Below are 11637 nucleotides of genomic sequence, written 5' to 3'. Positions count from 1 at the left end.
CTGTGGGAGCTCCTGACATTGTAGGAGCTGACAGCTTGATGCGCCTCGCTGTAAGGAGCGACCTTTGGATCAATTACTTGATGCTATTGGTGAACTGGAGAACATCATGGTACTATACCCAGCAGAATTCAACACTCATTTCGCAGTGCATGATTATTTGAGAAAGCAAAATGTGAATTTTTTACCCGGTCGCTGGGAAAAGTCCTGAAGATGTAAACATCCCAAAGACACCACGCAAGGCTCTATCCCAAGCCCATACTCTCCCTACATGCTGTAGGGGAAGCGTGGCTTCCCCTGCGCCGGGGAGATCCCGCACCTGCCGAGCCCCGCATCCCGTGGGTGCGCACGCACCCGGCCGCTCTCCCGTCCGGCCCGGGAGCGCTCCCGGCGCAGGTGCCGCTGTCCGGCCGCGCTCCCACAATCCGCAGCCGAGCCCCGACCGCAGCGGCGATCACCGCAACACCGCCTTGAAACCTGAGCCCCGTCCTCAAACCCTCTGGGGACCCGCCTGAAGGGCTGCGGAGCCTCCCGGGCACCAGGACCGGCTTCCCCGGGACATTGCCCACCCCGCCCCGAGCGGTGCCCGGTGCCGCGGGTCCGTACTCACCGCCGCGCGGGGCTCTCCGATGGCAGCGCAGGTCCCGGCAGCCGTTTCGGTGGCCGCTGGCCCCGCTCTGTACGTGCGGCAGGGGAGCCCCCGCCGCCCGCTCCGCGCCGCCGGCGAGGCCGCACCCACCCACCCTACGTGCGGCTCGGCAGCCGCGGCCCCCTCCCCGCCCGCCCCGCTGCCCCGGCCGCCTACGTGTGGCCGTGCATGCGGGGAGCGGGCGGCACGGCGCGATATGACACGGCAGGGCAGGGAAGGGCAGGGCACGGCATCCCGCCGCTCGGGGGGGCGGCCGCCGGCTTAACCCTGCCTGCCGCGCTCGCCCAGGCGGAAACGGGGCTCCCGCAGCCGTCGGGGTTTTGGGACAGCCGGAGGAGCAGCGGGGACCGGCGCAGGGGGCTGGCAGCGGCCCTTCACCGAAGCGTGGCGGTGTGTCACGTCCCCACGGCCGCGCGGCACGGGCGCCCTTCCCGCGGGGGAACCGCTGCTCCCGAGCCCGCTGCCGGGGGAGCCGGCGGGGAACTGGGGCGGGGATGTGAAGCCCCGCGCCTCGAGAGCGTCCCCGGGACCTCTGGGCTGTTGTAGAGCGGCGCCCCGCCGCTGCTCATCCCGCCCGAACCCGCTCATCGCGGCGGGCTGCGCCCCGGGACCACCCAGGGATGCGCTGCTCGGAGAGGCATTTTGCCCGTGGACAGGGCTCGCCCTCCACGGCGGGGGGGAGCGGGACAGCGCCCAGGGCAGGCAGAGCGAGCGCCCGTCACTGACACTGACTGTGTGGGGTCTCGCCACACACAGCGGCACCGGGGCCGCACCGCGGCGGGAGCACAGCGGGTCGGGACAGCCCCGCTCCCTCACGGGCAGCTCCTCCAGGCACCGGGGCCAGACCGCGGCGGGAGCGCAGGGGGTTGGGATAGCCCCGCTCCCTCACGGGCAGCCCGGGCAGCTCCTCCCGGCACCGGTGCCGCGCCGCGGCAGGAGCGCTGAGGGTCGGGACAGCCCTGCTCCCTCACGGGCAGCTCCTCTCGGTACCGGGGCCGGACCGCGGCGGAAGCGCAGGGGGTCGGGATAGCCCCGCTCCCTCACGGGCAGCCTGCGCAGCTCTTCCCGGTACCGGGGTCGGGATAGCCCCGCTCCCTCACGGGCAGCCCGGGCAGCTCTTCCCGGTACCGGGGTCGGGACAGCCCCGCTCCCTCACGGGCAGCCCGGGCAGCTCCTCCCGGCCCCGCCCGGCACGGGCCGTGCGCACGCGCCGCGCGGGTGTTGTGGGGCGGAGCGCATGCGCGGAGAGCCCGCGGGGTGAGCGGGGAGCCGGAGGGATGAGCGCCGTGCCGGGGCTGGAGGAGGACTGCGAGGAGCTCCTCGGAGCCTTCCAGCAGGCAGACACCGTCCGCTTCGAGCGCTTCGCCGAGCTGTGGAGGGAGCGCCGCTTCCACACCATCTTCTAGTGAGGGAGTGAGGGAGGGAATGGCGGAGATGGCTCCCGGCCGCCCCTCAGGCCGAGCCGCGCCTGCCCCTCTCCTTCCCCTCACCTTCCCGTCGCCTTCCCCTCACCTTCCCGTCGCCTTCCCCACTCCTGCCCCTCGCCTTCTCCTCTCCTGCCCCTCGCCTTCTCCTCTCCTGCCCCTCGCCTTCCCCACTCCTGCCCCTCGCCGGCCCCGCAGCCCCCGATGCTCAGTTTACCCCCGGGCTAGGCCAGCCTTGAAGACGGTGCGGGTGAGCCGTGTGCCCCCTCAGGCCTGGCTCAGGGAGAGGGTTGCCTGGCTGGGCTCTAAAGAAAGCTCAGAGGAGCATCGTTCCGTCTGTAATGATGGAAGAGAGTTTTAAATTCAGGGTATTTCGGGCATTAGCAATGTGTGCGGTTTGAGCGCTGGCTCCACAGGGAGCTTGGTGCAATCCTCGGGAGATTTAAAAGTGTGGTCGCAGGGCGTGCGAATCATAGAATGTCCTGAGTTGGAAGGAGCCCACACAGATCATGGATCCATGCCCTGCGCAGGACACCCCAAGGGTCACAGCCTGTGCCGAGAATCTTGTCCAGACTCTTCTTGAATTCTTGGTATGTAGGGCCAGTAGCTGGACTCAGTAATCCTTGCAGGTCCCTTCCAGCTGAGGACATTCGATGATTCTCTATTTTTAAAACATCTAAAGCTTGTTTCTGCATTATGAATTTTCCTAAAACCTGCAGTTTTATATTTACCCGTTTTAAATGCTTCTTTTTTTGTTTGTTTGTTTATTTGCTTTAGTGGTAGAATGAGAGCTTTGGAGAGGAATAAGATCACAAAGAAGACTCTAGATGTGGCCCAGCAGTACTTCTTTCCCCCCTACTCCTTCCAGATCCGAGTTGGTGCTCTGTACCTTCTGTATGGGCTCTATAATGCCCAGCTTTGTCAGCCAAAACAAAAGGTAATTGTTCCTGAGGTTTTATTCTCAGGAGATATCAGGTGGCATAAGATATGTGGTACACTGCTGTCTGCTTTGTCATCATAAATGGTTTGGGCATTTCCTCTCGCTTTCTCAAAATAAAAATACTTAAAGCCAGATTGAAAGCTACTGGAACATGCAGGGACAGAGAATGTGTTCATCAGCTGTAGGGTGAACCCCATTACAGCCTGAGTTACTCTTCAGAATTCCAACAGAATGGAGACTGAATTATTTCCACTTGCTGTTAACCAGAAAAGGAATTCATAAATAGGTTGAGAGGGTGAATGACACCTTCCTTGCTGCTTTTAGGATAGGAGACCAGTATCTAAAGGAATTGCAAACTCAGTGCAGAGAGAAGTGGCTTGCTTGGGAACTTTGTTATTTTTGTTGAGTGCATGTGCAAAATTGAGTCCAAATTCTTTAAATAACAAAATTAATTTGGAGTAGTCTACAATGATGCCATGATGGCTCATATTTTGAACTCAGAGGAATCAATAACTTTTTATGAAGATGAATTTAGGCAATTTTAAAGCCACACCTGTAAGAAGGTACATGAGTTATCCAGAAAGTTAAGCAGAGAGAAAGTGAAGTGGGCAGAGTGGATCTGACAGGAGAGAAAGGAAGAAATAAGGGAAAGAGAACATTTATGAACATTTTAGTGGCAGCACAACCTGGTATGAGTATTGTTTCCTAATCACAAGTGAAGGAGAATGTCCCAGGTGCAGACTATTTTTCACACGCTTGAGAATGTGAAGAATGAATGTCTTCAAATGTTAGAAAGGACTTGTGTTCCATGTCACTGTCAAAGAAAGTGACATAATAACGATCTTAGGTGCATAAAATGATGATAGCAATAACAGATGTTATAGTGGGATCCTTTCTGCAGCTCTGGACATGCAGGTGTTGTCTGTAGTCAGATCACTGTAGACTGTAGATCACAGTAGTCGGCTCAGTTAATTTTTATGGTTGAAGTATTGGTTTAACAGTATGTAACACTTTTCTTGCAGATCAGAATTGCACTCAAGCATTGGCCTGAAATCCAGAAATTTCAGCTGGATCTGCTTGATGCCCAGCACTATGATGCAGTCTATATCTTCAGGAGACTGAGACTTGCCAGAGCCTTCCACTTCACAGCAATGCCAAAGCTAGTGAGTTATTACATTAATGTCTTACATTTTTAAACAAAATACCCTCATCTTTCAGTGCCTGACAGTTCAACAGCACTCATGGTCAGCTCAGCCTTGAGGCCAGTTAAAATGCAATATGTGTGGCTTTACATAGGTAGGTGATGAAGAGCTTAGAGAATGCTTGAATGCTTCTCACCTGAAAACAGTTTTCCAGTATCTGATGTTCCTAATGGATTTGAGATGTCTTACCAGTTGGGGAAAATAGTCTAGGTGCTGGATTAAATTCTTAACTAGACAATAATTTGTGAAAAGTGCTGCCTCTGAGCATATGACAGCAAAGCTGTTTTATGTGGTTTTATGCCTTTCAGTATCTCCCATCTCCTGGTTCATGGATATACAGTAGGAATTCTCAGGAGGAGGTGCCATTTAAAGTTTTCTTTTTTTGTTACAAACATTTCCTCTTCTTTTAGCTGACCTACAGAACTAAGAAGAAGATTGAGAAAAATTATTTTAAAGAAGAATTTAAGGACCCAAGTAATAGAGTAAACAGCCTCATCACTAATGATGTACTGGAGGTACAGTAACCTTTTAAATACAGATTAATCAATGGGGTTTGCTTTAATTTCTCTGTTGTCCAAGAGCTGTAACTTCTCTAATCAGCAGTCTTGTCCTTTTGTGGAATGCAGACTCAGGTAATTTTACCAGACACTCAGAATTGTGGCATTTAGTTTGGAAGAATTGTGGTACCTTTTTCAATACTGAAATATGCTCTAATGTTTTGTGGTTTTGCTTCAGTAGGATGTAAAAGGATGTAAATGGTTAATTGTCACTTAGAGAAAAATGGAAAAGGGAGGAAGCATGTTTGTTTTGATATATCTGCAGGCTGCAGCTGGAGGATTGATACTTGTGATAATATGAATTTACTTATCTGCAAGTTCATAGCCTTCTCCCACCTTTATTTCTCCTTTCACACCTTGGGGTTTTTATTATAGAAAATGCATTTGATTTTTATTATGTGATGCATTTGATAAAAACCCGAGTAATTCAAGTGAGGTAAAAGTTCTTATGTAAAGCCAGGTAAAGGTGCTTATATCACTCAGTGGTAGAACTTTCTTTGCAGGTTTTTTCATTCAAATGTGTATCAGTAAGGTTGACTGCAGTGGTACAGAAACCTGTAAAGTAAAATATTTCCTCCAAAGAGATGAAAGTAAACCACAGTATCAGAATCACAGTGGTCCTGAATCACCTTCTTAGTTAAAATAATATAGGATACTCTTTCTTCCTTAGCTTATTTGATGGGTCAGTTCTGGTTAGCAGGATTCTTTGGCTCTAAAACTCAAATAATCCAACCACAATCAGTTTCTAACATTCCTTCTGGTCCAATGGTCTCCTTAAAATGGTTTCTATAACCCTGGGTTTGTACATTGAGGACCAATATTGCTTTACTGCTGGAATCTTTTTTTTTTCCTGAAAGACACTTTTTTAAAAATTAATTTCAGGAACTGATGAATATTCACGAGCACTACCAGAAAATGAAGTGTGTCATTTCAGCTGACAAATCCCAGCCAGACAAGGCCCTGAGCTTGATAAAAGATGACTTTGTGGTTAATCTCAAAGACATAACCTTGGAACATCAGGAATGGCAGCAGAACAGGATGGTAGGTACCACCAACCACTGTGCTGTGGTGCCTTAGCAGGTTGGGTGAACATGGAAGAATGCGATTCTTGGTGTGATTACATCTCAGACTGAAGGAGAAGGAACTGTGACACTGAAGGCATACAGTGTGTGAAATCTGAGGGATGTGGTATGGAAGAAAGGACTTGTGGGTGGTCTTGCCTCTGGGATACCACAACTGACTGCTGAGAGGGAAGCCCTGAAGGTCTGACTGCATTAAATACCTCTGTAACACATTCTTGGATCAAAGAAAGGCCACAGTGTAAGGGAGATGTAGAAAATGGGCATGTGTGTAAATACTTGTCTTGTTTTTTACAGTTCTTGGATTTTAGCTGTCTTGTATATCACAGATGTTTAAAGAAAAACACTTTTCTTCCCCACAGAAATTACTCCGAAATGCTAAAGTAGCTCCTGAAACAGAAGACAAAAAGACAGAGGAGACTTTGCTAAAATCAGAGGTAAGGAAACTTTGCTGCGTTGCACAGGCCAGATCTGTTCATTTTTTCCCTTCAGATCTCAGGCTAAGCAGTGCAGATCAAAGTTTGATAGTGTCAAAATAAATTCCAAGCACAGCTGGTGGGGCTGGTTGCTTGGTTTTGTTTTTAACTCTCATTGTTTTCTGTTGAGCTGTGAGCATTCACTGCTGTGACAGCTCTTACATGATCACCATAAAAAGTCTCTCTCAGGTGAGGAGGGAAAAGAGCTGTGTTTTCTTGGCCAAACTCCTTTACACTTCCTCTTGGAGTTTCAGTTTGAGGCAGTATTCATTTTTTATGGTACCAAATTGTCTTATGTTGCTTATCTGCTTTGAATTTGGGTAAGATGTGAAGTTTCAAATTTGAATTTTCTCCTCCTGGGCTTTGTAACAGTGAAGGCAACCAAAATTACGCTCTGTCGTTTTAATGAATTTTTTTTTCTTGAAGTACCATTTTGGTGGCATGGAAATTCTGTAGAACTAATTATAGAGTTACAGCTGTAGTGAGCTATTGCTCAAGTGGTTGCCTGATGCAATATTTCAGTACTGCTAGAATAGAATAAGAATCTTTTTTGACTGGACTCTTGTTTCTTTACAGGGTTCTGAAAGAGCAAATGCCCTGGCCAGAATCAAATACAAGTCTTATTCTGCAGTTGTTGAGGTGGGTATGAAAATTGACAGTGGGGATGTATTTATTTTTCAAGAACAGTTTTAAGTACCAGTTTAATGTAAATGTTGGGTCAAAAAGGAATGAGTTAAAACTGCGCTCTGTAATTCAGTTTTTGAATGTTTTAGTTTGCCCAACACAGCAAGAAAATCCAAAGCTCTTATTCTTGTTAGATTTATGATTTATGGAACAATGCAGATAAGGCCTGTGCTTGGGGGATTTTCCTTTACAGGGTTATCTTTTAATATCTACTCTCTGTTTAAGTAGATGGAATTTTAAGAAGATGTATAAAAATACGTGAGAGTTTAATTGCTCAGATTCCTTGTGTCTTAGATATTGAAATCTTGGAAGATGCCTCTGAAAATGGGACTTGGGAGTTTAAAGTCAGTTGCAAGTTGTTGAAAATTTTGTTTCAGTAGCTTCTCCCTTAAAAGAGTATTGTTGGTTTGTCTTTTTCTTAGCAGTCCTATGACAAACATCTCACCTTTTTCTATTTATTAAAATCTCATATCAAAAAATATGTCATTAAATGAAACACAGCTCTGGATTTTAAAACAGTCCAGACTTGTGAATCTGCAGTGGTGTTATCTAGGCATTTAAGCAAAATATGATGGTAAGGAGGCTTTACAGAGCAGCAGTTTTTGGAAGTGTTTCTTTTGTCTTGAGGGATGCAGCATGGCATGGGTTGGTAGTAGCAGAGAATGGATTGGGAATTAATGAATGTTTCATTATTTGCATTTTAATTTATGCACCCATTAAATCCTAGAAGGGCATTGTCCTGTTAAAATTTAAGAACAGCAACTACTGAGGGTCCTCCCTCCCTCTTTCTCCTTCTGTCCCTTTTCCACCCTGACATCAGGTTGATGCTTTGGTCCCTGCTGGTTTGTCAAGTGAGCCACAGCAAGATCTGGCTGTAGAAGTTCAGCTTTTTTTGTGTCATTCAGGTTTCCAGATCCAGGAGACATCGGCAAGTGCAGTTGGAATCCTCTGAATCAGGGCCCAGTTGTGGGAAGTCTCCAGGTCGAAGTAAAAAAGCCAGCAGGACACCTCAGCCAGCAAGGACAGGTTCTTCAGAAGTTAGAGGTACTTCTCCATTGCATCCATGAACCTGGGGAGCTTGCAAAATTTATCCATTGCTTTGCTAGCTGGGTTAAATTTTGCTGTTATCACTGAGAAATTACCATTCCGAAGGAAATTCTCTTTCTGATATCCAACTCTTCAACTGATAGAGATTGCTCTGCTGTCTAAATTTTTTTTTACTCCTTATTTGTTACAGTTTAAATTAAACTAAACAGCAAAATAGTTTTGAATTCTTTGTTTGTTGAATTGTCTTTGTTTGTTGAATTGTCTTTGTTTGTTGAATTGTCTTTGTTTGTTGAATTGTCTTTGTTTGTTGAATTGTCTTTGTTTGTTGAATTGTCTTTGTTTGTTGAATTGTCTTTGTTTGTTGAATTGTCTTTGTTTGTTGAATTGTCTTTGTTGTTGAATTGTCTTTGTTTGTTGAATTGTCTTTGTTCGGTGAATTGTCTTTGTTCGTTGAATTGTCTTTACTTTTTCAATTGTCCTTACTTTTTCAATTGTCTTTACTTTTTCAATTGTCCTTATTTTGAAGATGGGAAATTAATTTCAAAGTTCCAAACTCAGTTTTCAGACTTGCTTAGCCTCTGCTAGGGAAAAAAAGTTACTGAGGAAATGAATCCCTCTTCAGAGATGAGCATTAGGCAGTGTTGCCTTTGCTTGACTTTAAAAAAGCAGATGAAGTGTTTTGGAGCAGTAAGGGCATTGTGAGTTATTGAACTGAGTTGGTGATTAATTTGCTTTAAATTGGTAGTGTTAATTACCTGTTATTGAAGGTTTCTTAGTGAGCCATATGGAAGGTACTGTGAAAAGTAGGTTTGTCTGCAGCATTTGACAGCATCTCAGGAGAGCAGCAGTGAACAATCTCCTAACTGCTGGATGAAGGATGTAGAAGCAAAAAAATGCTGACAGTTTTTCCTCAAAATCTGTGTGCAGGTGGGAAGCAAGTGGCAGAGGAAGCTGTAACTCGGCATATCGGGATGCCAATAATCATAGAAGAGGACTCAGAGGAAGGAGGTACAATGATTGCAATTCCAGCAAACCAGTGACTTGTTTTTTAATATCCCTCTAATATTTGGATCATGTCTTGCTGCCTTGCAAAATCTAGATTTGGTTTTAGCCTGCAACTTGTTGCATGAAAATTGAAACTTTGAAATGCCGTGGCAAAGTCCCCAGAGTTAAAACTGGTCCAGTTTAAAGCAGTCTCATTCTTCTGTAATACAAGTTTGTCTTGAGGAGTTCCACTGTGTAGGGAAAAGTGATTTTTTTGGTCAGTCACCCACTTAGAGAAGTGTTCTGGTAACTCTGTGCACTTAGGAAAGAAGAGCCCTTGCTGCCCTCCCCTTTGTTGAGGGGAGAGAAGGTTCCTCTCTAGCCTTACTTTGAGCTGGGCAGTGTTTCATGGATTGAGCTCCAGTACAGCAATAGCATCCTCTGCTGTGCTGGAAGTTATCTGACATTGTCAGGGGAGGACTCTGGGAACTGCAGCAGGGGAGTGAATGGCTTTGCTGTCATTCATGTTACTGGAAATAATGTGATTTTAATTGGGAAGCAGTGGTAAAGCAGATTGCTGAAAGCTGACAGTGGAGTTGCTCTGCAGAAGCATAAATGTTGGATGACACCCAGCTGCTCTGCAACTCAGAAGCTTCAATGGTCTGTTCTCAGCTGCTTGAGAACATGGCACAATGTAAAGAATCTTCTGCAGTTAATTTACTATCCAAAATTGTATATAATGGAAGGATATGTAATACAAGGGATATTTAATACAGTTTAATACATTTAAATGTATTAAAATACATTTTTAGTGACATTGTATATTTATATTACATTATCTGGTCACTTTTATTTGTAGACAGTGGGAATTCATTCAATTTTAAATGGTCAGATTGAAGGTGCCATGGAGCATTTAATATTGTACTTTGTTTACTTTCCCTTCACTTTTCTCAGAATTTTCCAGTAAATTCTGAGGCATTAAAAATACCCATAAGCAGTCTCTTAAAATATTTTGTGAGTATTGCATTTGTCAAATTCATAGCAAAATCTGAAAGGTGTTGGTGAGGAGCAGAAAGCTTTTAAGATGGAGAAAGTTTTGAAGTACAATATTAATGGAATTTCAGTTGATACTTTGAATGACAGTGTGCTGTAGAATCCAGAGAGATTTTTTTTAATATTTAAAAATCATGGGGAGAGGGACTGGGAAGAGATCTCAACAGCTCATCCAGTTAATTTCTTGTGCTGGATAGAATTCATTCTACTTGAACAGCTCCCATGAAGGAAGATGGATTTAAAAGCTTGTAAAAAACCCTTTCTCTTTATTTTCTTTCAGAAGTATCTCTCTCTAAGAGGAGAAAACGACGTTAGAGGATCCAGTTGGAGAAGCACTAATGTTAATTTTAATGACAAAATGAAAATGTCAGAAGTAACACCAAGTGCTTGTTTTGGATACCTTTGAACATAAAAGAAGTGTTTGGGGCCAGAAGCACAGGTGATGCTGGAAGGGATGCTGGTAGTGACTGGGATACTTCAGCTGTCTTGTGGTGCCTTTATCCACCTGGTGAACACTTCTTGTGGGAGTCTCAAGTTGCTGTGGCCTGGCTGAGCTGGAAAGAGAAGGCTCAGAAGATATTTACCTATGTAAGACATGTCTATAACCCTTTATCTCTGAACATAAGGTTATTGACTGTTGAAAATTAGTACAATAAATTATTTTTCACGCATGACTTCCTCCATTTTATGGTGTATGAACTTCACTGCTTATCATGGTTTGATCCCACACATGTGGAAATGAACTTGCTGATAAGCTTTTTGTTGTGCCCTTTCTCCAGCAGATCTGGAGTTACTGTGTATTAAAATGGAAGGAGGTAAAGGGTGTTCATTAATTCTGCAGATAACCCTAAGCTGTACAAGGGCAGGACTGGAATTCAAAATGATCTTTATAAATTGGGAGTGAAAGAAGTGAGTGCAGAAATAAACATGGATCTCAGCACTGAGAACAGGCACAGCATGGGGAAATACTTGCTTGGCAACAGTGCAGCAGAAGAAGCAAATGGATTGAGAATCATCAGATGGAATGTTTTCTGTAAACACTGAAACCAGTAGAATTTTTGTCACTCAGCCTTGGAAGGCCTTAAATATCCCCATCTGACCACAACAGTTAGAGAGGAATGTGGAGTTACAATCCTTGGAATTTCTCCAGTTGATCACAGCTGTTTTTTCAAGAAAGGCAAAGGACTAGTGTCTTTTTCTACATGAAGAAATAGAAATTAGAAATTTGGAAGATTTTGAATACTAAAATAAGCTATTTTGAATTAGTTTGGTAGTATGACTGTCAAAGGCCAGAGGAATTGGAGTGCTCTTACCTAGAAGAAAAAACATTTCAATGGAGATACAGATGGTTTTTACTATCAAAGGTTTCCATATTAAATGTGTTGGTTGGCAGGGAGGAATGGGGCAAAATGAGGTTGGACACTGGAAAAGCTGATGATGAAGTGCCAGAGTTGCACTCAACCTTGTCAATGAGAAAAGAGGAAACACTTTGTAGTAAAGCCAAACATTACTGCACTGTAAACTGAACAGTCAAATACTCAGTTG

At 45.5% G+C, this 11637-nt stretch overlaps 1 protein-coding gene across 1 annotated transcript; it reads left to right on the top strand.

The window, feature by feature from the left end:
- The first annotated feature begins 1574 nt into the window (after nt 1-1574).
- On the top strand, nt 1575-10757 carry SNAPC1 (small nuclear RNA activating complex polypeptide 1). The gene is made up of 10 exons (XM_030949568.1): nt 1575-2051; nt 2848-3007; nt 4033-4173; nt 4623-4727; nt 5652-5810; nt 6211-6285; nt 6901-6963; nt 7914-8052; nt 8983-9063; nt 10373-10757. Exons 1-10 carry the CDS (start codon nt 1924-1926, stop codon nt 10405-10407), a joined length of 1086 nt encoding a protein of 361 aa, XP_030805428.1. The 5' UTR covers nt 1575-1923; the 3' UTR covers nt 10408-10757.
- The last annotated feature ends 880 nt before the right edge of the window (nt 10758-11637 follow it).

The sequence above is a fragment of the Camarhynchus parvulus genome, chromosome 5 (genome assembly GCF_901933205.1).
Source record: "Camarhynchus parvulus chromosome 5, STF_HiC, whole genome shotgun sequence".
NCBI lineage: Eukaryota > Metazoa > Chordata > Aves > Passeriformes > Thraupidae > Camarhynchus > Camarhynchus parvulus.
Note: the sequence above shows the minus strand (reverse complement) of the source record. Positions and strands in the feature narration are given on the sequence as shown.

What these genes read in the sequence shown, in the direction of transcription:
- SNAPC1 (XM_030949568.1), top strand. Translation starts at nt 1,924, where the DNA reads ATGAGCGCCGTGCCGGGGCTGGAGGAGGACTGCGAGGAGCTCCTCGGA. An exon ending in TTTGTCAGCCAAAACAAAAG is followed by an intron (nt 3,008 to 4,032) that starts GTAATTGTTCCT and finishes CTTTTCTTGCAG; the next exon opens with ATCAGAATTGCACTCAAGCA. An exon ending in AGACTTTGCTAAAATCAGAG is followed by an intron (nt 6,286 to 6,900) that starts GTAAGGAAACTT and finishes GTTTCTTTACAG; the next exon opens with GGTTCTGAAAGAGCAAATGC.